The sequence below is a fragment of the Equus caballus genome, chromosome 14, assembly GCF_041296265.1.
Source record: "Equus caballus isolate H_3958 breed thoroughbred chromosome 14, TB-T2T, whole genome shotgun sequence".
Classification (NCBI taxonomy): Eukaryota; Metazoa; Chordata; class Mammalia; order Perissodactyla; family Equidae; genus Equus; species Equus caballus.
Window position 1 is genome coordinate 89,091,560 of NC_091697.1, and position 27,022 is coordinate 89,118,581.

Below are 27,022 nucleotides of genomic sequence, written 5' to 3' on the forward strand. Positions count from 1 at the left end.
CCTTGATCTCCTCAAGAGGAAGCTGTGGTTCTGTCCAAGGTGGTCTCGTTGCTCAACCAAGGCAAGGACCTGGACTGGTGCATCTTTGGAGGTCTCTTTCAATTATTTTATTCTATTTATTTATGCATACATTTTAAAGTGAAAGAAGCTGTGTGGCTTTGGAATCCTGTAGACCTGGGGTCTGCTAATGACTCAATGAGTGACCTTGCAAGATCACTTGATGTGCCTTCATCTATTCTTAGACTTGGTTCCTTCATCCATAAAATGGGTTTGCTGTGAGAATTACAAATGGTAAATGACGCAAACCATTTAGCATAATGCTTGAGTGCCCCATGTCCTAACTTTGGCTAGTCCTGTCAGTTCTATCTTCAAAGCATTGTTTATCTAGAATTTAACCACTTTTATCACTTCTTGCCTACTCATCAAGGCCACCACTGTCCCTCAGGAATCAGTGATAGCTCCTATCCAAACTCTGTTCCCTCTCATTCCCTTCCTCCACTTTATTGACAACATGGAGACCAGAGTGAATCTTTTAACAAGCAAGTTGGATTATAAAGAAACTCTACTCAAAGCCCCCCCTCCTCGGTGGCTTCCCATCCCATCCAAGTCCAAAGTCCTCACTGTTGCCTACTGCCCACTGTTGCCTAGTGTTGCCTAGTGTCCTAGATGCCTGAGGGTCCTAGTGATCTAGCCCTCAGCCATTTCTGCAGTATCTTCTCCCACTCCCCTCTTGCTCTCTCTGTTCCAGCTTCTTTGTCTCCCTTGCTGTTCCTCAAGCTGAGCAAGGTCCTGCCTCAGCCTTTTTGCACTTAATTTTCCCTCTTCCTGGAAAAAGTTTCCTTCAGATTCACTACTTGCTTACCTCTCTCACTTCCTTAAGGTTTCTGCTCACATACTACCTTATCCATCATCTTCCCAATCTTCTACTTTCCAAAATGTGATGCATATATTAATTTCATGTTAATTTAAGCAATAGATGCTCTGCCGATAGTTAAGATGGTTAGTAAATTGCAGTAAAAAGAACAGCTAACATTTATTGAAGTTTTGCTATGCGCTATGAATTTTGCTCTCCCTTGTGGGTGGCAATCCATCTTCTTGGTGTACTCTGTCACCTGCAATAGATCTTAGCTCAGATGATGCCTCCCATAAGAAATCTTCTTGGATCACTCAAGCCAAAAGTGATTCTTCATTCGTCTGTATTCTCTCAGCGATCAATTTGTAGTATTCACTTTCCCCTTGTGTTGTAGAGTTTAAGTATCTTTTCTGAAATATAATAAGATATTGATATACTTGGTACAACTTTATATATTGTACAATATGTTGGACAGCTTCTCATTTTATAATCCACTTCAGATAATTAGAAAAGTTACGTATGCTCTTTCAAGTTGTATAAATGAATTCACATTGATGGATAAGGGTTATTTCGGATCAGAGATTTCAGAAGCCAAATCTCAGAGTTAGTATTTTCAAGGCAAAATTAGGTGGAAGAGAAAAATGAAAATATTAAGCTATAAAATTCCATTAAATGCATCATTAAAAGACTATATGAATATAAGGTTGAATTGTGTAGAGTTATCTCCATGGGTCCACGACTCCATGTCATATAAATATGACAAATTTGACATATTTACAGAATTCTGGTGGGTAGTGGTCATTTCTTTTTCATTCTCTACAGTAATCCTGTATTTCTTTACTTATTTTCTCTCTACTTCTGTTTACCATGTCCTAGAAAAACTAGACAAAATGTTTTTCCTGTGTCAGAAAAAGCCTTCTGGGTATTGAAGGTTCTTTTGAGGCTATCAGAGTAGTTCTATATTGAGGTCATTTTTTGTGGTCATGGTACTTTCAGCTTGTCTCACATGGAAATGCCTCAGGTACTGAGCTAAGTCCTTTTTCACTTAATTCTTAAAATAGCCCTGTGAGGCTGGTATTATTAAATCACATCACATCACTCCCATGCTTAAAGACCCTCTAATGACTCCCCATTTCACTTACAGGAACCTCAAACTCTTAGTGTGGCTATGGGACCTATCCCTCCAGGATCCTGCGTGTTTCTTCCACTCCATCTCCTACCAACTCTACCCACCTTTCTCCAACTCTATTTGGAGTGGTCTCCATCTGTCTTTGAATATGCCTAACCAAGCTGCTTCTTGCCTCAGGGCCTTTGCACCTGCTATTCCTTCTACCTAGAATGCTGTAATCAGATCTTTCAATGGCTCATTCTTTGTCCTCATTAAGTCTTAATTCAAATTTTAGATTTTCAGAGAGACTCTCCGTGTATACATAATGTAAAAAGAACATAAAAACCTCCATATTGGGTTACCAGATAGAGCAAATAAAAATACAAAACAGTTAGATTTGAATTTCAGATAAACAACAAGTAGTATTTTAGTATGTCTCATGCAATATTTAGGACGTACAAAAATTCACTGTTTATTTGAAATTCAAATTTAATTGGGTGTTTTCCAATTTATTTGGCAACCCTGCCCCTATAGCCACTCTGTTATGATACCCTGTTTTATTGTCTCCATGGGACTTTTCATTATTAAAAATTCCCTATTTACTGTCTGACACCCCCACTGGAAGTTGAGCTCCATGAGGTTAGGGCCCTGTCTGCCTTGGTCACAGCTGCAACCCCAGAAACTTTCATAGCGTCTTGTAGGTGCTCAATAAAATTATGGTATTTGTTATAAAAGTAATAAAAATAGAAAAACTAAAAGCTTGGAGAGGTTGGTAATAGGTCGAGGGCACACTGCTAGCTAGATAAGATTGGAATCAGACGGCTTGGTGCCAAAGCTCAGAGAACTGTTCCGTGTTTTCCACATTTAGGGATGTGGGGGGCAGTGGAGGAGCGAGGGGCACTGTGTCACTCGCCTTTCGAGAGGCTCTGTTAGTAGAATCAGATCACTGGATCAGTAGATTTCGGGAGAAGCAGTCTAAATGAGCTAAAAAGCCTTTTCCATTTGCCTTGCTCCGAAGCAAATGAAATAACCAAAAGGAAATGCCCTGGGGTGAAAAGCACAAGATTCTCTGCGTTTGGAACCGGGTCGGAGGCAGTGCGCATCCTCCGCATCTTCGTCCACCGTAAACTCCCTGCAACTTAAGGGCTGGCCTTATTGTCAGACTCCGGAAGCTGCTAGACTCTCGTGGTAAGAGAAACCACCAGCGCACATGCAAATAAAGATCGGGGAGGGGTGGATGGGGATGAAGTCAAGACAGAAGAAATCAAACTCTCGCCTTGGACCCAGGGCACGCAATCGGGCGAGGGCAGCGCTGTTCAGCCCCACAACTCGGTCAGGTTCGCCTCTCTGTGTGGACGCTCGGCGCCCCACGGGACCCACCGAAGTCGCATAGTCTCCACTTCAGCGCACTTCATCCCACCCAGACGATCGCCGGCGGACGCATCCAGCGGCCGGCCCCGACCGAGCTGCTTGCGAACTGTGGCCGGATCCTGGGAGCAAGCTGGCTTCGGGCCCTACCTAGCTCCACCCGGGTCTCGCCCGCCTGCCCTCCGACATAGCAGCCGGAGGATGGTCCCGGGGCGCTCCCGTGGGGCTGCCGGTCCTGGGTGTCCTCAGCCTGATCAGCCCTGTCGCGTGAGTCTCGCGCGCGCCCAGTTTGGAGGCAGCCGCCCCCGCCGCTGACAGGTGCTGCCCGGAGGGCGCTGGGCGCGGTCCCCGGCGCAGCTGGACGCGCACGCCCGGGTGCGTGTAGCTTCCCGAGCCCGGAGCCAGCGAGGCGAGGGAGCCAGGGCGCGGCCTGGGGCACTCCAGGGGACTGGAGCCGCGGAGAGCGGAGCTCGAAACTTTGCAGGCGCGGCGGCCGGGATTCGGGGACGGCGCCAGTCCGCCGCGGCAGGTGCGGGAGCAAGAGGCGGCGCCGGAGTTCCGTGGCCGGAGAGCCTGGGCGGCGGCGTCTTTCCCCCGCGCTGGCCTAAAGCCGCCGGGCACTCCCGGCTTCTGCTGCTGCGCCCGCCGCCGCCGCCGCCACCGCGGCGCTCCGGGAGGAGGCGCAGCCCGAGAGGGCGGAGAAGAAGGAGGAGGAGGAGGAGGAGGGGACAGGAGGAGCAGGGGGTGGAGGATGGAGCCCCGGGCCGCCGCGGCGGGCTCGCCCGAACCTGCGGCGGCGTCCTCCTCCTTCCACGCCCGGCTCTGGAAGAACCTGCAGCTGGGGGTCGGCAAGAGCAAGGGCGGCGGGGGCGGGCGCGCTGGGGGCCCCGAGCGCCGCACTGCGGACACCCCGTCGCCCTCCCCGCCACTCCCGGGGGGCAGGCGGGACGCACTGGCCGGCGTGGGTGGTGCGGGCAGCAGGTGGAGCGGCTTCAAGAAACGGAAGCAAGTGCTGGACCGCGTCTTCTCCTCCTCCCAGCCCAACCTGTGCTGCTCCTCGCCGGAGCCTCTAGAGCCCGGCAGCGCCGGCAGAGCGGAGCAGGGGTCCGCGCTGCGCCGGCGGATCCGAGAGCATTTACTCCCCGCGGGCAAGGGGCAGGCGGCAGCCGCCGGAGTAGCCGGAGTGACGCCTCCTGGCGGACGCTCTCCGGACTCAGCTCCCTCTTCGTCCTCCGCCTCATCCTCCCTGTCCTCCTCGCCCCAGCCGCCCCCGAGGGGGGACCGCGCCCGAGATGAGGATGCACGGCGTCGGGGCCCCACGGCGCACTTATGCCATCAGAAGAGTTCCTCCCTGCCGGGCACCGCCTGCCTGGAGCAGCTGCTGGAGCCGCCGCCTCCCGCAGAGCCAGCGCCGAGCCCCGCGGAGCCGCGGACCCCGGAGACAGGCGAGGAGCGCGGCAGCAGCCCGGTGAGTGACAGGTGGGCGCGGTCGCAGGCTAGGTGCAAAGGGCCACGCCTCCAGCTTTGGACGAGCGTGACCCTAGGAGTTGCAGGGGGTTGGAGGTGCTACCAAGTAAATCAAACAGTGGAAAGAAAGTATCCCGCTCTTGCTTGGTGAAGATGGAGCTTAACATGTATCCTGACTTTACTTTTGACAGAACTAACACCTACTACCAGAGCAGTTTGGGTAGCTTTATGAGTTGCCAATGAAAGTGGAAGTGTTAACGGTAGCCAAATAGGAGAGGAACGAAGTTAGACATAAAGTGGGTACTTTTTGGAGGTCTCCTAGAAGGAGTGTCCAGCTAAGCCTCACCTTGTCAAAAGAAAAACCCAACAACTAAAAAAAAAATTACGACCATGTATGACGGTGCGGAGGGGCCACTATTTGAAACAAATGGCTTGCGGGAAGGAATAGAAATGCTGAGAGGGGAATTAATGGCAAACGTGAGGTCATGTCTTGAGGTAACCGTTAAAGCAGACGTCTGCTCATTTTTCTGCACCCCCTCCTTTAAGGCTTCTGGGGCTGCAAGTGGATCGCTGCCCAACAAGTGGACAGCGTGAGCGTCTCATCTGAGTTAGTTAAATTTGTTCCTATGGCCTTTCCTAAGTTTTAAGAGTCAACTGAAGCAGTTGCGTTTCAACTTTGCTGCTTTCTACATCATGTTGACTTTTGAGTCAGGCAAGAGTCAAGTTTGGTCAGACAGGAGTCAAGTAAAAAGGTACCTGTAGCATCCGTAAGGCGTTCCACCGAGCAGCTGCTTTTACTCCCTCGATTTTGAAGAGCCGATGCTCCTCTTTGGTAAATGTCTATCACATCTTGTTAATGCTAGCAAGTATGTTGAAAGTTCTATTCTGCCAGGGACCTAAAAGACTCTTTTCTTCGAATACATCTTAGTTTATTTAAACTTATTGTTTTGACTCTGATTATTAGATTAATGACATATACATTAAAACTTTAATTAGATTAAAAGTTGAGCTACAAAAAACATAAGGCCATGTTTTGAAGGGTAAGATATGGGAATATATGGGCGTTCAGTTGAAAATTTTTATAGTTTACTAGCTAATTTATTAGGGTGCTGTCAGAAAATAAACGAGAAGATGAGTGTGTTGTATTGTTTAATAAATACAGATTGTTGCAGTAACCTGATGTTACTGATGTTCTAGAAAAAGATTTTAGTTATTCTCAGAGGAGTAGGTAGAGATAATATTGACAAAAGCCTAAATAAGTGTACCTTTGCTTTCATCTTGAAAGAAAATTGAATAGAGCTCCTTCTGGTTCTGAAAGTAAGGTAAAATGTGTTTTTAAAAGGATACTTTTTCAGTATAGAAGAATACTATACATTTAAAAAGCATTTATTCTTGAGTGTATACGTAATCCTAATGTATAAGAATTTTAGAGTTGGAGAATGTTTACATTTGTTTACTATCAAGAATAATAAAACAAATAATAGTTGAATTATTTTGGAAGGTAGATATCATATTACTGCAAATGCTAATTTACTAAATTACTTTGCAGTTCACTGAACCAAGACATTTTCATAGCAAAAGCAGAGAATTCTGCATTAATCTTTAGTTCATTTTCACCAAAAAGTTTTCAGACACTATCAACCTTTAAAAAATACTGCTATGTAAATATGAATTTTGTATACGAAAGACCTAACCATATTGTGGAGAAGATACTAAACTAACATTATAGTGTTATAGTGAGTGCCTTCACCATATGCTGGGCACTTTATAGTCTTACACGATTTAATCCTCACAGCAGGCCTCCATGATAGAAGTTCTTGTTGCTGATTTATGGATTAGGAAATTAATGCTCAAAGAAATTAAATAACCTTTCAGGGGTCACATGGTTAATAAATGACAGAGAGAAGTTTTGTACTCACATCATTCTCCAGAATCTTTTTCCATTACTATAGCTACCTTTGACAACTTTTAGAACTTAAGTTTCTGAGATTACTTCAGTCCTATTGATTAATACTTGCAAGTTTACATACATTCTGGAGTTTTTTCCCATCCATAGAATCAGTTCTATGATTCTATGATGGATTAGCTATATTCATTTGTTCTTTGTTCTTGGTGATGCATTGTTGCATATCTATTATATCACATTTAGAAATGACATTATTTATCATACCATCGATAGTTCTAAAGGAGTTTTTCATTATAAAGAACCAGCATTTCAATGAAGACACAGGAGGAATAAAAAAGTGAAAATATCTTTCAAGGAATAGGTGAAAGGTGGGGTGTAGGCAGAACAATAAGTCCTGAGGGCCTTGCCCCTTGTCAGTCCCAGTCCAGGAAGAGGCGCCATTGTTGGTTCCCTGCATCTGCTGCCCGCGAACCTTGTTCTCTGAGAAGTGGACTGTTTTCTCTGTTATGAGCCACAAATCCAGCTTTCAGCAGCACTCCCTCACCAATGCAAAAGAGACGACTCCTCAGTCCTCCAAATACCTCTCTGCCCAACTCAGAGGGGCCCGGCTCAGCTCTCCGAATGAGAAAGAGGAAGAATGGTGTTGGAGCCTAGAACTGGAGGAAGGCTCACCGTGGTGTCCAGGAGCAGGCCTAGCTCTGCCACACCCCTCCAAGCTTCCTGCGCATCTCAGAGATCTTTCCTCGCTTTCCCAGCGCCTCATCTCCAGAGATACTCAGGCATGGGAAGGGAGCGCGTAGCACATGCAGATTTTAGTTTTATTCACAGTTCACAAGCACAGATGGGAACGCATGAAAGAAAAGACAATAAAAGCATTAAATCCATTTTCAGATTGTCTAGATAAGAAGAAAGAAAATTTGTTGCAAAAACAAGGCAAACTGCTCAATTTTTCTCTTGTTCTCTGCTTGATCCTGGCATCAGCTATGTTCTCCAACACACTCCCCATCTCACCACCCCCCAGCCCAGCATGAGGCCCCCAACAACATATGTGCACATACTCTGACACTGGGTGGAGATGTTAAGCAAGAACAAAAAATCAGTTTGGACTGCTGAGGAAGGAGAGCTGGAAGTCACCGATGGGCTACCTCCCATGCCCCTGGCATCCCTCTTGCTGTTATGTTTTCTTTAGCCAAATCTACCTTTGAAACACACTTGATTATGCTTTGCTGTTGGAGCATGTGCATTATTTAAAATGTTCTGCTTTGAAAAAAAGAGAAACCCGTTCTCCCACTGATTCTAGTTCACGTGCTGGGCCATATTGTCATACCAGATGCATTTCATTTTCTGCAGCACAGTTGGGAAAGATGCTTTCTCATTTTGTGTGCATATCAAAAATATGCCAATTTTATGTATTCTGTCTTGATGAGTTCCTAAAATTATATTTTGCTAGAATCAGAAAGTCAGTATTTTAAGATGAAGAGTGAGGGATGAATATGTTGCATTTTTTAGTGTTTTAACAAAAGCATATAGTGTTTATGAATGTTAAACTTTTATTGTGTTTTCTTTTAAATTCATTTTATTAAAATCACTTTCATGGAGGAATGAGAATATTTTTGAAAAAAGTGGGTAAATTATTCAGGGTATGATAGAAATGTTTCAAAACATAGTAAGAGGAGTATCCGTTCATTGAGATAAATTCCTGAACCACCTCTGTAAGCCCTGACAAAAAGTGGAAAAATATTTTCTAAGTTTAAGTTCTGTAATGTGAAAAACATCTTGCTCTATTAATTGTGTGATCTTTTAAAGAAGGCCTGTATTTTCAAAAACTATTAGAAAATGTGATTTGCATTAATTTTTGCTATTTTTCAGAGTGTCTTTAATATTTCTTTAAAGACTGTAACTAAATCTTGGGGAAGCCACAAATTAAAAAAATAAAATTCCTAACGTATATGACTAATACTCTAAAAAACATACTAATCCAAAAAAGAAGCCCCTAAAAGCAATGTTAGAAGTTTTTTCGAAGTGAGAGAGCAAGGATGAGGTCGTAGGACATTTTGGAGCAGGGTGTCAAGCAAAGTTTGATGTGTGGTAGCATTCTTGAAAAACACTGGGACCATCAGGTTGTTCCAGAGAAAGGGAGTGACCAGGGTGATGTGTTTACTTCGGAGTGGAATTATGTCCCTATGGCCTGTAATTCCTATTCTGAGTATCTGGCAGATTTGAGTAGAGCTGTGAATCTTGTATAAGTGGAAGTGTTACATGGATGTATGAGATGAGCTTGAAACATATCTCGGTAAACACTAGCAATTGTTGTGTTGTTGTTATTCTTATTGAATGGTATATTAAAGTTTTGCCCCTTGCCATCATTACAAATAAGTGGGTAGTTGGAAAAAAACCAAACAAACCAGGGAGCTTTGCTGGGCCTTTTCATTTAATTTAAGATATAAATTATTTCACTTGTAGTGGTGGCAAAAGTAGCCCAAAATTAACCAAGGCAGTACTGATGACATCACAGCTGCACACAGTAATGAAAAAATCTTATATTACTTTTGGCAAGTATGAGCCTATTATCATGGGAAAGTGAATAAATACTTTGAAGGGTAAAATAGGATTAATAGATTAATAAAGAGAATAGGACAAACATTCCCCCTTTTTTCTTTTGCCCCATTGTTTGGAGATAAGGGATGATTTCACAAAATTAAAGCTTAATAATATATTTTTGGTAGCTCAAGGAAACACGTAGTGTGTTTTCTTTGCTCATGATGATTATCAAAGTGTTTGCCAACTCTAGACTGATGAAGAGTAACTAGTGTGTCTAAATAATATTGTAAGCATTGACAAAATCTGCAGATTCAGAAGTTAGGGTTATGTATTTTTTTGTTCCTGTTGTTAATTCATAGCTATTTACAGTATCATAGCAGACATCTGTTTTAGGTAAGCAGAAATTAGTTTTTTTAAATTGTCTTGTTTTGACTCTTTTTTTTGCTGGAAAACTTACTAAAAATTACATATTTCTCTGCCTCAATAAGCCAAGCATCCTAAATAAAACTTTTTCTTGATAACTGAGGGTCATTGTTTGAATACTGGTTTTTTAAATATGAATGAAATATTGTCCTAGAACTTGCTTTAGATAAGGTTGCTTGTTTTCATATAATTATAGTATAAAGCATACCTATTTACAAGTTTATCTTTCCATAAAGTTAATTATTGAAAGCTATGAGGCAGCCTTCCTTGAGTCATTTTTTTCACTTGCCAAATAATCTTTGCTTTCTATTTGTGGATTTTGATTTGTTCATACCATTAAAAATATTGTCTATTTTTTTCTTGCATGATTTACTTTATGTGCCATTCTGATATCTTTGTCACCATCAACCTTTTGTTCTAACTTACATTGCTTTTTATAAATCAAGAGTGGAAAGTGTTTACTATCCCTCAACAGTTCAAGATTTTATGCAAAAAGATTTCCCCCTCCAATGTGTATCAGCTTCTTATTAGAATTTTTTTTTTTGCAGCAGAATATCACGTCACGATTTCCCTAATGTCTCCAGATATTTGTATTAACTTTAGTCTGAATGTGAGCAATGCAGAAAACTGTATTTTCGGTATAATGAGGTTAAAAGTCCCTGCATATTGCCTCTTGAGAAAACAATTTTCCTGTGAAGTCTCTTTTGAGATATTTTACACCAGCCTTATTTTCCATTCTCTTGGGTCCTAGCCAGTCTGGAAAATTACAACACATGATAGACAAATGGATTTCTGGATGTTTTAGGATCAATGCCTCTTCCTAATCCCATGGATTTTATGAGAGAAGCCCCTTCAGTATTAGCAATCTCACCCTATTTTGCCTACACCTGAGCTACTTTCACCAGCGCTGCTAGAGTAGAATTTGGCAAGCCTTAGTACAATTGACCTATTTAATCGGTGTGTAGAATGGTTCAGGGGAGGACTACTCAATAAATGGTTGCTGAGTGGATGAAGGGATGAATGGATGGGCTAGAGCTGTTCAGAGATAAGTTCTCTGGAAAAATTTCAAAGTCACTTTATGGTTGTGTAATGATGTTCTTGCCTTCTTGTTTCCAAGTCCTTTTAAGCCTGGCAGATGCGGATGACGTTCCCCTCTAATTCCAGCTGGTGGCTTGGCTTTTCTCAGCCTGTACTTTAATTCTGGTTCATGTCTGCGAAGCCTGAAGGGAGGACATGACACCTACTAAATGCCTGCGATATTGTGCTCACCTGGAGGATGGAGGAGCAATTACTGCTTCCAAGGTCTCTGGCTCAGGGATGCATTTCTTGGTGCTCGTCTCTGACTCTGGGTATCCATTTTTGTACTCAAGTCTCCTTGTCTGGCCCCTGACATTGCACCCCCACATCTGGAGTCCAGACACCTGCTGATGTATCCTCACTCCTTTATGATCTCTGAGTCTTGGACTCTGCTTGCATCTTACATCAAGCCACTTTCCTGCCTTCTTCTCTGCCACTTCTTCTCAAACCCGTTTTGTTGAACTAGATTAAAATCCCAGTCTTGGTCAAGAATCCTATTCTCACTAGCCTGTTCCATTCTGCTGCCTCTTGAGTGCCACATGTGTGAACTGGGGTTCAGACAGTTGGCCAGTTGCTTTTCATAGTGACCACCTGTCTAATGCTGAGCCTATTTATAAAACACCTAAGCCTCCCTCCAGAAAGTCTGCATTGCTGGTCAACTACATTTGCCTGTAAAGGGCATTTCTTCCCCTGGAGCACTGGACTAGCGCTCATCTTTTCACTGAACACCATTCATTCATTGACTCTGTGTCCCTTCTCCCTTCCTTCCTATTTTTAAAGCTCTCGCCTTGCCTACTCTTTAACATCGCCATCCTTTTCCTTAGTCTTGCCTGTTTTCTTGTTTCTCCTTAATATTTTTTCTCTCTCTGCTTGCAAGATGATTTTTGTAACTAACCACTAAGCCTCTGGAGCTGTGCTGTTCCATTTGGCAGCCACTAGCCACATGTGGCTATTGCGCACTGCAAATGTGGCTAGTTCACATTGAGATGTGCCATAAGTGTAAAATGCACATCAGATTTTCAAAGCCTTAGCGCAAAGAAGAGAAAGTAAAATATTTTGTTACCAATTTTTTATATTGCTTGCATGTTCAAATAATATTTTGGATATATTGGATTAAATAAAATATATTGTTAAAGTTATTTTAACTTGTTCCTTTTCACATCTTTTAAAAAATGTGGCTGCTAGAAAATGTAAAATTATGTATGTGGCTTGCATTTTTAATTCTATTGGAAAGCACTGATCTACAGCAGGGGGTCCAACTCAGTTACCCACAGGGGCCATCGAAGTAAAGAAAATGGGCAAAGAGGGTTTGATGGGGCCCATGGTGGACCAGGGAGCCCAAGCCCCATTCAAGGGGCAGCTGCTGCTTAGCTCCATCTGATTATTGTCACGCAGTGAAAGAAGCAGTGTTGCCAGAGTTTCCAGATTCTTTAACAGAAGCCAAAATCCAGATATTGGTGTGAAGTCTCCAAAATCTTGAATTTTTGGCAAATAGTTTGTATTTTTAAAAACACAACACAGGCCAAATAAAATATATCTATCTCTGCACTGAATTTAGCTATCCGCTTGAACTTCTGACTCAGAGAGCTCCTGTCTGATTTCTCTTCTCCCCTCTCAGGGCTGGGCCTATCTTATCTGGGATGCAGTAGTGGGCACAGGGAGAGCAGCCACACAGTTTGGCTCTACACAGAGGATGAAAGAAACTGGTAGTGGGAGAAGGAGGACCACGTGGGGGTGGGGTCATGGGAAGGTTTTTGGTGTTTTTTTAGTGGATATCCCCTGAGTGGGTTGATGAGCAGGGCCTGTGGAGAGGGAGAGGTTGAAGTTAAAGGGGAACAGGGGTAATTGATGGGGTGAAGTCCCTAGGGACAGGCATAGGGGTGGGTCCCAGAGACCAGGGGAAGTGGTGGCTTCAGCCAGAAGAAGGTAGATGTAGGTAAGCAGTAGGTTTGGTGGCAGCAAGTTGGGGGTGTTCCCACCTAGTGGCCTCTGCCTTGTTTCAAAGTGTGGTTAGGATGTGGACACAGTGAGATGGGGGAAAGATACTGTCTCAGGCACGAAGGAGATTAAGTGCCCTGTGTATTCAAGAAATGGGGAGTCAGCAGTGGGACTGAAACCTAGGGTGGGGAGGCGGGTAATGGGTAATGAGGGTGCTAATGCAGGTGGGGCTGGACTGTGGAGGCTGAGGGTGTATCTAGGGCAGCAGGAGGGAACCCTGGAGGCATTTGAACAAAGGAGACAGGGTCAAGCGAGCCTTCAAAGGGTGAAGTTGGCAGCAGGGGCAGGAGGCCATGCAGAGACCACAACAGTCCTTGTGAAAACCGGAAGTCAGGCAGTGACCTGACCTTGGGGACGGGAAGACGGAAAGATTTATAAGACAAGGGATGTGACTGAACCCTCAGGGAAAGGGAGAGAGGAAGGAATTAATCACAGCATGTTTTCCTCTTTAACTTATGTCTTTGATTTTTCTTGGTTCTCTTCAAAAATGCTATTATTGAACAAGTCTTTTTCTTGGGGAGGGTTGAGTTTTGATTTGCATTTATGCAGAACGGTTGAGGGTGCCAGGCTCCTGAGTGCCAGATTGTCACCTGTTTACTGTAATAGCTCATATTCTTTATAGTTATTTAGGGTTCTTCCTGAATAAAACAGTTCCCCTTTTCTCTGCAGCTTTAGGCACAGTGAGTAGTGAGTGTTAATGGAGCAAAAGAAAGGGCCAAACATGTTTGTCATTTAAAAAAATCAAGTGAAATGAGAAATTGTCTTCATACCCTGTTACATAGATGCTTATGGTCCCTGATGTCAGAGTGGCTAAATATTTGGAGCAATGGATATAATGAAAGGGTTTAGAATCCATTGACTCTGTTGGAAATTTTCATTCTTAAGACATTGTGCTTCAAATATGTTAAAATATACCCTCTCTCAGATGGAAGGCTTGTCCGTGCATGGCAAATGATCAACTTCTGAAACTTGCAAATAGATATTCCTTCAAAATGGAAACTATATTCTATCTAGGCCCTTAAGCCATATTTGACTCCCGTTCTTTTATTGAACTGTAAAATAGCTTTAGATAAAAGAAAAATTCAACATTTTTACAGTTGCCTTTGAATAGGATTTTCACCACAGTAAGTTAGAAATCTGAGCGTTTTCCAAAATGTCTTTTGAGATTGGAGTAGATTTTGGAGACAAGTTCGATGTGGCCACAAAGCTGCTGCACAACCTCGTGCTCCCTAGAGGTTGGAACACCCTAAATCAGCGTGGCCAGCAGTCTCCAGGCTGAGAGCAGACGGGCGCTGTGCCTTCCCTTCTCCTTTCCTTCCTTCTCCTTTTAAAAGAAAACTGGAGGTGAGGGACAGGGATGGGGTCCAGCTGAGACTGTGGCCTCACCTGGTTCTCTTTGGCTTTGCATACATGCCACTTCAACTCATCAAACTTCAACTCAACAGTTTCAAGTAAAAAATCATTTGCTTAACCATTTTGGTCATCACCCTGCCCCCCCCCCCCCCCAGCCCCTCCTTGCTCCGTTTGCCCCCCTAGGCAGCATTCATTTACTCTGGGCTCAGGCTGGTGCTTTTGTGACTTCCTAGCCTGCTCTTTGGGAATCAGCTGAGTGAGACTTTGGGGAACAGGCAGAGATCGGGGGGAGACCTACATTCTGCAGTTTGCCAGACCCCATGCCCTCTGCCGCTTTTCAAGGAGAATGGTGCTTTGTAAAGTGTTCTTATATCTATTCCTCTTTACCTGACATTTTCACTTTCTCTGACTCCAACTTTTTTCTTCCTGGGTGTCTGCCTGAATTTGAGGAAGAACCATATGGACTTTGCCTTGAGGGGATTTTTGCGTACTTTGGAAGATCAGCCATGGTTAGGCTATTGAACTCTGTTGCAGGTCTATCTGGATGGTGCACTTTTTGGGTCTTGGCTCTTTATTTTCTGCCTTCCTGCTACCTGCTTGTCAGCTATTTTGTTTCTCTTTCTTTCTGGGAACATGGGTAGGGAAAATATAAAAAGGAAAATCCAGCATTTTTTTTTATTAGAGGCTTTCATAATTTCTTTTTCACAGTAAACTTTAAATTATTGGCTCCTATGATGTTTTGACACTTTGTGTTGCTTTGTCATATACTGTACACGCACACATACACACACACACAATTATGCCTTCACCAGGTATGGTTTATACACATACCTATTTGTTCACGTACGTCATATTTTCCACTGGAGTCAAAGATAACCAGAACTCCAATATTCTTCTACATTTAATCTGATCGTACTAAATTTTGATGATAACATAATCTTTACTAATGGTTTAAGTTTTTCTAGTCTGAAAAGCTGTACAATAACCAGCTCAGCCAAAGAGAGAAAGAAAAAAACAATTAGAACACAGCTTTCGTAGTTTACTATGGGGTGTGTTCTAGAAAGGGAATGAGTAATCTTACTTTGAATTTAATGTGTAAGGAATGCCTTTTCTTCAGTAAAATAAGCGTTCTTCTGTAGGTATTCATCTTATTTACAGCCACCATGGAAGGAAGGTCATTGAATTATTCCCTTAAGCTTTTAAAATGTAGATGTCACAATAACTAATATCTATCATTAGTATTTTTAAGCCTTGCTTGGCTTTACTCTCACAATGTGATCCTGACAGATAAAAAATGAGGAGGCATTCTGGTGAGTGTCCTTATTGATACACTTCATCTTTTAATTAGAAAAAAAGTGATAACATTTAGGATCATAAAGATGTATTCTCATAGTCATAAGAAACTCATTTTTTGAAATCACCTCAAAAAGAGTCAGAGAATAATTGAATTAGGAACAAATGGATCTGGGGTGGCAGAGCCTTTGTTTGTATTGGCTGCTTGAAGAATGTTCTTTTTTCTGTTAATGTTGCTAATGATTCTCAATGGCTCTTTTTGAAAAAAATTTCTTATACAATTTTATTACTTTACTCTTCCTCTTAGTTGTATCTAGATTGCATCCTGAGTGGTGTGTTTACAAGCACTCATTTCATATTTTAAAATCTTTTTTTTTTCTTTCTAGGAGTATAAGTGTAATGTGAATTTTAAGCAGCTACACAAATTTTGTTTGTATTTTGTGGTAGTAATTGGTTGTGTGAACTAGCTTTACATAAGGGTCGGTGAACTTCTTTATAGTGGTATCTATTGTGGTAGGGCGTGGCCTTTACTACCCTTCCTTTGAATGAATTTTTGTTAAATCACGATGCATACTCCATCCTCCAAAGTTGTGTTATGTGAAGCAGGATGTGCTGATTGTTATCTTTCTCAGGGCCCCCTGGAGCTGGGCTTTTTTTTGCTTAATTGTATCCTCTCACTTTCTACTGAGGCCAGCATACATGTGGGGCCTCTCCCCTGCCCGCTTCCATTTTAAAATGATGCTTTATGAGGGTCCCCTTTTCTCTACATCCATTCCAACATTTGCTGTTTCTTTTCTTGTTAGTTATAGCCGTTCTGACAGGTATAAGGTGATATGTCATTCTAGTTTTGATTTGCATTTCCCTAATAATTAGTGACGTTGAACATCTTTTCATGTGCCAGTTAGCCATGTGTATATCTTTTTTGGGCAAATGTCTGTTCATATCCTCTGCCTGTTTTTTGATTGAGTTTTTTTTTGTTATTGAGTGTATGGAACCCTCATACACTGCTGGTGGGAATGCAAACTGGTGCAGCCACTATGGAAAACAGTATGGAGATTCCTCAAAACATTAAAAATAGGGATACCATATGATCCAGCTATCCCACTACTGGGTTTTTATCCAAAGTACGTGAAATAAACAATTCAGAGAGATTTATATATCCCTATGTTCCTCGCAGCATTATTCACGATAGCCAAGACATGGAAGCAACCCAAGTGCCCATCAGCGGATGAATGGATAAAGAAGATGTAGAATACTACTCAGCTGTAAAAAAAGACAAAAATGTGCCATTTGTGACAACATGGGTGGACCTTGAGGGCAATTATGCTAAGTGAAATAAGCCAGACAGAGAAAGATAAACACCATATGATTTCACTCATATGTGGAAGATAAACAAACACATGGACAAAGAGAACAGATTAGTGGTTACCAGAGGGGAAGGGGATAGGGGTAGGATGAAAAGGGTAAAGGGGCACATATGTATGGTGACGGATAAAAACTAGACTATTCGTGGTGAACACGATTCAGTCTATACAGAAACTGATATATAATAATGTACACCTGAAATTTACACAATTTTATAAGCCAATATGACCTCAATAAAATAATGTAAAAAACAAAATTACATTTTACAACTAGTATTAGTAATAGCTAAACATACAGAGCATTTATTATATATTGTCACTATACTAAGTGCTTAATATGTATTAACTCATTTATTTACTATAGCACTTTCTGAAGCAGATTTATCATCATTTGCATTTTCCAGATGAGTCAACTGAGCCACAGGAGATTAAGTGACTTGCCTAAAGTCACACATCAGTATAACTTGGATGCAGGTCACCTGGCCTTAAAGTACTACAAAGGAAGGCTGTCTGAAGTACGTTTCGCCTGAGAAGCCCAGCTTAGGAAAATAGAATTCCAAGTGGAAGTTTGGAATGAAGTTTAAAACTCACGAGGTTTAAAACATCTTTAAGCCTCATTTCAGTTAGTGACACTATGATTCTTCTTTGCCTCAGCCATTTCCTTCCCATCTTTCATATTTCTGAAGGTTATCTCATAACAAGAACATCTAATAAAAACAGAGTTAGTGTAGCAGTTAGAAGATTTTGGTGTCAGGCATAATCCTGGCTCTACCACTTACATCTTGCTGGGGCTAAGGCCCCTAAGCTCTCCTTGATTGCTAGAAAAAGATTAAGTTTGTAAATGTCATTCCTACTTAAAACAAACTTCTTCCTCGCCAGATACCCCACTAGATCTTCATCATTATTTCCGTTATTGATATTGTTATTAGGAATGTGCTGTAAGTTACAAGACGCTTATAATTATGTATTTTCTACAGCCTCATCTTGTTTCTATCATTTATGTCTTCTTGTTCCATAGAAGGCATGGTATTGGGGAAGGAAACAAAATAGATCTATCTGCTAGGCATTCTTTACACGGTGTCTCAAATAAACTTTATAGATGATGTACATTATCTCACTTAAAACCTCACGGCAATTTTGACAGAGAGGTATTGTTAGTTGCATTTTATATCTAGGAAATTCTTAGAGATGCTAAGTAACTTGTCTGTAGTGCTGGTTCTGTCCATAGTTAGTAAGTGGCAGAACTTGGGAAACAGACGTCTGATTTTTGCCATGGACCGTAGTTTCCAGGGTACCCACCACCAGCTAATGAGTCTGCATCAGGGCACCAGTGCTAGGTACATGACTGGTGCCCAAACTAGTGATTTGTGATTGAGTCTGGCATTCCTTCAGCAAGCTTTGCCAATGTGTCTGAGTCGCACCACTTTTTGGAGAGACAGCTGGAGGAATATGCCGTTAGTAGTTGGAGAAAAGTATCCAGAAAGAGATAGTGAGTGTGAGTGGGTTATTTTTATTTTTATTTTTTGGTGAGGAAGGTTGGCCCTGAGCTAACATCTGTTGCCAATCTTCCCCTGTTTGCTTGAGGAAGATTGTTGCTGAGCTAACGTCTATATGTCAATCTTCCTCTATTTTGTAGGTGGGGCACTGCCACAGCATGGCTTGATGAGCAGTGTGTAGGTCTGTGCCTGGGATCTGAAGTTGAACCCTGGGCCGCCAAATTGGGATGTGTAAACTTAACCATTGCACCACTGTGCTGGCCTGAGAATGTCTTAATTTGTTTATTTTCAGGCTCAGTTCTTAGAGCTCATAAGTGAATGCTTTTCAGATCATTCTTGTGAGTTCTGTGTAAGTATCTTGATTTCCAATCATGTTGTTATACTCCTGTGGAAAATAAAGCTACCCATTCTGCAATTAGTCTAGGTGTTAGAATCTCTGGACAGGAAAACAAATTGTTTTCTGAGCATCTAGTTGTTTGTGAATATGTCCATTTCCTTTAACGAGGAAAAGGCAAGACGTAAGATAATGTCTTCTGAATTTGGTACAACTTTTAATGTTTCTTGGTAATAATAATTGCACTAAAATCTTACTCTTCTGCCAGTCACTGTCTTAAGTGCTTCACAGGCATTCCTTCATTTAATCCTTGTGACAATACTAAAGGAGTGAGAATTCTTTGCCTCATCTTATAGATAATGAGTGGAGCCTCAGAAAGGCTGAGAAAAGTTCTCAAGATCACACAGCTGGTAAAGGGCAGAGCTGGGAACTTAAACCTAAGTGGCTGGCTCCAAAACTCACGAGTCTAACGCTACGCTACATGGCTTTCATCAGCACTGAAGAGCTGCTGCGTCTGCTCGTGAGCATTGTCCTGTCCTCTTTTCCAGAGGGCTTGGAATGGGGGAAAGATTCAGTTAAAATGTGTCATATAATGAACTAGCCCATAATATGTATGCGCAGCTGGAAGATCTCCTTCCAGTCTAACAGTGATTTTGGTAATTCATCTCTCTTCCTTTCTCTCTCCCTTCCTCGCATATTTATTAAACATCTACCCTGTGGTAGACATGGTATCTTGTCAATACCTTGATAAAGAAGACAGCCCAGTTCCTGCTCTCACAGAGTGAAGTGTAAGAGGTCCCAGCCTAATCTTGCAGGAGGAGGAGGGGCAGGGAAGGCTTTCCTGAAGAAGTGGCATTTAGGCTGAAATACGAAGAATCAGTCGGGGTTGGCCAGATTTGGGAGAGGAGGGGACGTAAGGCATGTGGCACATAGTTATGGACAGAAGAAACCACAGCAAAAGAAACTTACAGAAAGGTTGCCTGGATAGCTGGAATTTGGTGAATAAGAGGGCAAGTGAGGGGGGATGGGTCTGGAAGGACTGACAGGGCCAGTTGATGCAGGACCTTGTGGGCCATGGGGAGATTTAACAAGCACTGAAGCAGTCTTGACAGCCCAGATGCTCAGCCATGACGAGCAGAACCATCTTCAGAAAAGGTCATGACTTTGGTGTGGGAATAGCTTTCCTTTGCTGATCCGTGTGGACTCACATAGAGTTGTTTGGTAAAGAGACAGAGAAGTAGATGGGGCTACCCTCCTCCACTCAGATAATGCTATGTTAAAAATGTCTGTAAGAAATAGAAATACTTAGTGGATGAAATATCTCTCCCCCTGGAAAAACATGCCATTTCCTTCTTCCTATTGCTTTTGTTGTTGAGCACTATTGGGCGGTAAATGAAAGCAGAAACGCAATCTAATCTCTGCTTGTCAGTGCTCAGGGAGAGTTTCTCCCAGACCGCACATTTTTCAGAGGCTAGGTAGAGATGAAAATGAGGTAAAGCCCAGTGATCCAGATATTACAGCTGTAAATTAGGGAGAACATATTTTTCATGAGCTTCCAACTTCTTTTCTGAAGTTAGGGTGGGGAAACAAAGAAGTTTCAAAAAGGATTCTCTGAGGAGGTGTACATTTAAAAATCTGCATTGTTTGTTAACACAATCGTGGGATGATTGGGAAGACTGCTTGTTGAGCAGATCTAAAACATGGGGAAGGAGATTTGATTTGTTTTATATTTTCCTACATATTTTCTTACATATAAAATCTAAGTTTTATATTTCCATCTGCAGCCAATATTCACACTTGCAAAACAGATTTGCAGTAGTGCCTAAGCAAGAAGGAAAGCTTAAAGTGTAAAGTATAAGAGTTCACCGTTACGTTTGTTACACAATGTTACAGTAGGAAAAAAGGAAATGTAAAAATTCCTCATGAAGACTATAGTCTGTCAAACAGTCAAACCTGAGGTGGCAGCATAAAGCTGCCTACCTGCCTCTGTGAAAGCCTAGGATATGGATTCTAGTACATTCAGCAAGTGTGAGAAATTGTACCAAGCCCTGTGCAAGTCAGGCCTGCCAACCTGTGCTCTGACCTCCCCACCAGCTCCTGCGGTGACCAACACCCAGGCAACACGGGCTGCCCTAAGCGCTCAAGCATTATGCCATCTGGAGGAGGAAATAGCATCTGGTAAAAACTCTCAATGACATAAGCCATGCCCAAATCAAAAGAATATCAGGAACATATACATTATTTTTTTTGTTGTTGTTCTTTATGTAGCATTTTACTGGAGTCATAACCAAGTAAACACTATGTTATTCAAACAGCAAAGAAATTTAACATTAATTCTCATTCCATTTGGGGATCATAGACTCTTTTCAGAAACTAATAAAAGTTGTGGCATTCTGCTCATAAAAAAAACACAAAGCCAGGGGCCAGCCCAGTGGCTGAGGGGTTAAATTCATACCTTCTGCTTTGGTGGCCCACGGTTCGCTGGTTTGGATCCCGGGTGTGCACCTATGTACTTTTTTTTTTTTTGCACCGTGTACTTTTGGCAAACCATGCTGTGGCAGGTGTCCCACATATAAAGTAGAGGAAGATGGCCACGGATGTTAGCTCAGGGTCTGTCTTCCTCAGCAAAAAGAGGAGGATTGGCAGCAGATGTTAGCTCAGGGCTAATCTTCCTCAAACACCCCCCCGACACACACACACACACACACACACACACACACAAAGCCAATGTTGTGCATCCATCTTCAAGCAAGGAAGTCCATGGCTTCCAACCCAGGGACTCCAGAACCCTCAATTAGTACCTTGGGATAAAAGGAAGACTCAGTGATAATTCTCATGAAATAGGATGGCCCCATTAGAATCACAAAAAATGAAAACTTGAGTCTGAATTTTCACCCATGACCCTGTGTATTTATTTACTCCACAACCTTGCAGGGTGCATAGATTGATTCTTAGAAGGAAAGAGCTGCAGACTGGCCTCCTAGGAAGGAATGCAGATGTGCTCAGAAATAAAAAATCAGTTGTGGCCTGCAGCACTTACTGAAGAGACCAGCATACAGTTGGAGCCCTAATTTGGTCATAATTGGAGTATCTTGTTAATATTGGTTCTGTTTCCTGGAAGTTGATTTCTGTTCCTTTGTATCGAGATTCTTCTTTGGGATTGAACCACTGAGAGCAAGATTCCTTTACCTCTGACTGTGATATGGAACAGAAGCTCCCTGGACTATCCTTCTCAGTGGTCAACATCTGCTGACTATCTGAACACTCACAGGGCTCTATTCTAGATTCTGGGCACTCAAGGCCCCTGCCCTCGAGAGATTTTTCTTCTTAGTTGAGGAGATAGTAAATACACATGAAAGATAAATGTCATTACCAGGTAGCATAGATATCCCACTGTTAAGTAAATAGAACCATGGGAATTTCTTTTTCTCAGGAGATAAATACAAAGGCTTAATTACCTCATTGTAACAGCTGTGGGGACCATTGGTCTGCTTTGCACCAGCGGTAGTGTGAAGACTTGTCCCTTCGGCTCTCTCTATTTGTTTCCTCTCAGTGATTCCATGGCCATCCTTTAGAAATAAATGTACTAGAAAATGTGGAAGGCTGCAGTCTGGAGTCATTTTGAAGAAAGAGCTTTGTTCAGGTGAGAAGGCAGTTCTGAAAACTAAGAGGTGGATAATTCGGAGGGATATGGATCTGTACCGTGTGTGCTGGGCCTTGACACATTGAAACACAATTACTCCCTTTAAAATAAACAAACCAACCACAGGCCTAACTCAGAGCTCCTTGCCTAGAAGCCTGATGCTCTGCTTGGGGCAGTGGCCTTTGAGAAGGAAGACGGGTGGAGCTGGGGGTGGAATGTGAGCACCTGTTGGAGAACTGATGCTTGGTGTTCCTGGAACGAGGAGACTGACCTGCTGCAGGGGCTGGCTCCAGAGGTCCTGCCAGGTGGGCCAGGCTAGGGAGCTGAAGAGGCACAGCGTGGTTCCTGTCATAATAATTTGAGGAGAGGTGGGTAGGGATGGAGATGTCTAATGAGAAGATGGAGCCTAGGCATCAGGAATGTCTTATTCAGGACTCTTTCCTTATAAGTGACAGGAGCTCAATTCTTCCTGGATATGGCTTCAGAGGAGTATATAGGCTCACACCTGAAAAGACCCAGGGCAGGCTGGATCCAGAGGCTCAATCAATGCCATCAGGTCTTGCTATTTCTGCCCCTCCCCTCCTTCTTTCCTTCCTTCCCTCAGAATTGCTTGGCTTTGGGCATCTTCTCTCTCATGTAAGTTCTCCCTGCATGGTGACCTCCAGAATCTCCCAGTATACATCCCCCTCCAGTTCTTGGGAGTGAGTCTCATTGGAATGAATTGAATCCCTATTCTGCCCACTGTGGCCAGGGAATGAGGGGCTTGGCCAGGTCATGTGTGTATCTTTGGAGCCCAAAGTGGAGTGAGGGGCATCCAACCTAAACAATGTAGACTGAGAGTGGGAGGGAGGCAGATCCTTAAAGGCAAATCAGATTGCTCTTGGCAGGGAAAAATTTCCAGAGTCCACACGGGGTTCAGTCAATAATCAGCAGCTGGGGAGATGAGTGATCAGCCGTCCAGAAAATTTATCCATGAGCTGCTGGACCCAGCTTCTGGCCTGCGGCAAAGGGCTCCAGCCCTGCAGAGGGAGACTGTTTTTCCTGTGTTTTCAAGATAAAATGAGCATAGAGTATAGAATAAAAATATATGTCAACTATGTTCTTTTTTGTATGCCTTTCTTCTTGAATGGGTAATACTATTTGTGAAGCCATAGTAATGAGATGACTAGTTTTAAAGTTAGCTGTGGTACAAATGATAGCACTGAGTCAAGCTAAAGGTTATCCCATTCACTGAGTCCTAGAATGTTGGAGAAGAAACATACTTCACATGAGGTAGATACTGATACTTGGGAGATAAGCACACTGAAGATGTTAAGATATTGTTCTCTCCCCCCTTTCTCAGAGCCTAGAATACAAGCAGTTCCTGATCCACACCAACTTAGAAGCAGTTCCATTTAATACAAACATGCCGTATTCACCCATCGCTGCTCAGTTTCTCCTACTGTCCCTGCCATCACACTCAGGAGAAAAAATGTTGCCTTTAGAGGATCTGTGGTCTCAGTGCAAAGAAATAGAAGAAATGGTGCAAAAGAAGAATGGCCTAGGCGAGAGGCCCACCCCTGGGATGGGGCCCAGACTGGTTGACTTTGCCATGGTGGAGAGAGGACCAGGTGGACTGTCTTCCAGAACTCAGTAAGGCAATTAAACTCTCCAAACCTCACATTTCTCTTCTGTAAACTGGGGGAATAACATACCCACCCGATCGTGGTGTTAGGAGGGTCTATGGAAGCATTGTGAGTTCCTGGCACATGGTAAGTTCTCAATACATGCTCATTATTCTCTCATGCCTCCCCTCCTCCATCACTGCTAACAGTCTGTTAATCTCCACATTTAGCTTGACAAGAATTTTCTTTAAAAGTTACACCAGTGTCTTTTGAAGCCTTAAAGAATGATCATTTACACTTTAGTATGAATTAATCCAATTAGATTCTTTCCTCCTAATTCTTGGATGGAGAACTGTAAATTATAAGCAGGAGGTGGAGTGGATGGGATGGAGTGAATTAGATTAATCCATAGAATTTGTGACAGTGACCTGGGCCTGGGTGGGTGCTATAGGACTTAGTATTGGGGGGAAGTGCTAAGAGGCTGGAAAATAGTGGAGGTTTGGGTGGAGGTACACGGGAAGAGAGAATGCTAACTGAAGACTTTCTTTGATCCAGAACTTTGCCTCAGAATGGCTCTGGATCTAGCAAGGGAGTGGGAAACTTCTATGTTCTCCTGTTCCTCAGAACTTCTTGCTCCCAGAACTTGGGCTAGAACTGCTAATACAGAATTAGGAGGTCTCATCTGGAAACTAGCCCCCACTTATGACATTGCTTCTCTGGGAAAATTAAGTCAGTAAACAGCTTTCTAATGAACTTCTGGAACCTCACCAGTTCAGGAAGCCAGGGGCTACCTGCACTTTATAGATAATATTTTCATAATGCTTGGTCTTCCTACACTTGAGAATTTCTCTTCACCACATCTTAAATGGAAGATCTCAGAAGGGGTCACTTTTAGTTAATTCCTTTGCTTAATATATGTCTTACACATAGTAGATACCCCACAAATGTGAAATCAAGCTGAATAATTAACATATAATTTTTCTATTAGTTGGAGAAATCTTAATTTTTAAAGTACTAGGAGAATAATTCGGGGTAGATGATATGGTATATCATTATCTTTTAATATTCTGGTGTTATCTATTGGATAGTTTTGCTCATTGAGTTTATTAAAAGAATATCTCAAGGAGCTGAATAGCTGTAAGTTTTAAAAAAATATTCGACATATCTTTATTAATTTCCTAATATCTGTATAGTAGTGAACTTTTTCAAATAAAACATTTCATAAATCCAAAACTCTATTTTTAAAGAAATAATTTAGTCAACATGATTGAAATTCTCAGCCCCAGATCAATTACATAAACTCTGAAGAAAACAAACAAATGAACCCAACATAAGAAAGTTGATGCAAATTTTTGTTCACAAAATAAGTTTTTGAGTTAAGCTACTTTTTATTCTCAGAATATCCCATGTTGCTACAACTATGTTTACAGGGATTTTATTTTTCAAGGTTAAATAGAGAGAAATAATCAGTTTCTCAAATATAGATGTTCTAATGTGATTCCTAATCTTTCCAAGCACATAGCTATCCACACAATCATCCCTCAGATTTTTATGCTGAGACCTGATTTAGGCATCTTTATCTCATTGTTAGTCATTTTGTATTATTTATATGTTTTATTTATTTCTATTTTATTTTATTTTATTTTTTTTGTGAGGAAGATTTGCCCTGAGCTAATGTCTGTGCCAATCTTCCTCTACTTTTTGTATGTGGGATGCCTCCACAGCATGGCTGATGAGTGGACGAGGTCTGCGCCTAGGATCCCGACCTGTGAACCTGGGTCACCAAAGTGAAGCTTTAACCACTCGGCCACGTGACTGGCCCCTATATGTATATTTTTATGTGTCATTTCCTTGCACTTCCTAAAAATGACTATAATGTTTAAGAATAATGATTCTTTTGGTATCTTTTAAAGGTATTTACCGAGTGCCTACTTAGGCACTGTGCTAGGAGTTGCATAGGTTTGCTTGTTTTCCTTAACTATTTCACATGTGAAATGGACTATGTGCTTTCAGAAGTCTCCTTGATGAAAAATATTTGTCTATTGATTGTAGATTTCATTTTCAAGAGCTTGATCCTCTTAAGATCGACTGGTGAGAGTAAATGGGCAGGTAAAGACTTAGGACTGATCCATAAGTGGAATTTGATGCTCTGCCCCGATCAACTTGTCTGGTGACGTGCACATCCACGGCAGCTGGAACAATAGATTGTGATGTTCTTCACAGCTGTGTCCCTCACTGAGTATTGCCCTTGGCCACAGGAAACTGCCTCTTCAAAGGTTGCCCCCCTCCAAGGGGGCGCTGAGAGCCAACGACTGCTTGATGAGAGGGTGTAAAGGCATAGGCTTCTTGCCTTCGTTTGGGGCACCTCTGCAGTCCCAGCTCCAGGGCTCCCTGAGGAACCCTGGAGGCCTCTGTTGATACCACGTTGCAAGTCACCTCCCTCTGCTCCATCCAACCCCCCCTCACTTCCTTACAAGTGTATATCCTGGAGCACCCTTCTCACCCCAATAAACCATCTGCATGCAGCTCTCCATCACAGAGAACATTTTCAAGGAACTCAGTCTGACAGATACCACTGTTGAATTTCTTGAAGTGATCTCTAAGTTTTAGGAAGAAACAATTAGAAGTCATGGAAACAATAGCAACAGTTTTGAAAAGCTTGGTGACACATGGACATTTGGAAGACAATCAAGGGAAGTTTTGCTGGTGGGGTTACACCCAGGCTTAAAATAATGCTTATGAGAGGATGAAGTACGGAAGTACCAGAGAGATGGGCATTAGGTGGCACCAGAGAGGAGTGAAGTTAAACGGAGATTGAAAATACTACAAAAAATCATTTATTATGGATTAAACGCTTTCAGTTTTTAAAGAAGTATTTAAAAAATATCACCAAATGCTCATGTGGGAGGAATCTTTTTTTGTTACAGAATCACATTGTCGTCTGGAGAATCAAGTGCTGCAAAAAATTAGTATAACAGCGCCTACCACTTACTATTCATATACTATCTCATTGTAAAGATCAGAAAATGGTCTTTAGCTGTCAAATGTAAGAATTCTGTGAATTAGGTGTTCTTTTATTATGTTTCGGGATATAAGGTCTTAAGGCGGTTAAATGTCTTTCCTATTAGTACGTTTGCCTGGTACGTAGCAGCTCCTCAGATGGTTGTTGAATGGGTGCATGCATGTATCAATGA

The 27,022-nt window shown here is 42.4% G+C and overlaps 1 protein-coding gene across 17 annotated transcripts in view; it reads left to right on the forward strand.

Annotated features, from left to right (window-relative positions):
• Nucleotides 1–2,433: 2,433 nt before the first annotated feature.
• MCTP1 (multiple C2 and transmembrane domain containing 1) overlaps nucleotides 2,434–27,022 on the forward strand; it is a 499,995-nt gene continuing 475,406 nt past the window's right edge. For all 17 annotated transcript variants that reach the window (XM_023617967.2, XM_023617972.2, XM_023617969.2 and 14 more), the window contains exon 1: nucleotides 2,434–4,797. In XM_023617967.2, coding sequence (XP_023473735.1) covers nucleotides 4,081–4,797 — 717 coding nt within the window. In that variant the 5' untranslated portion in view covers nucleotides 2,434–4,080. The remainder of the gene's footprint in view (nucleotides 4,798–27,022) is intronic.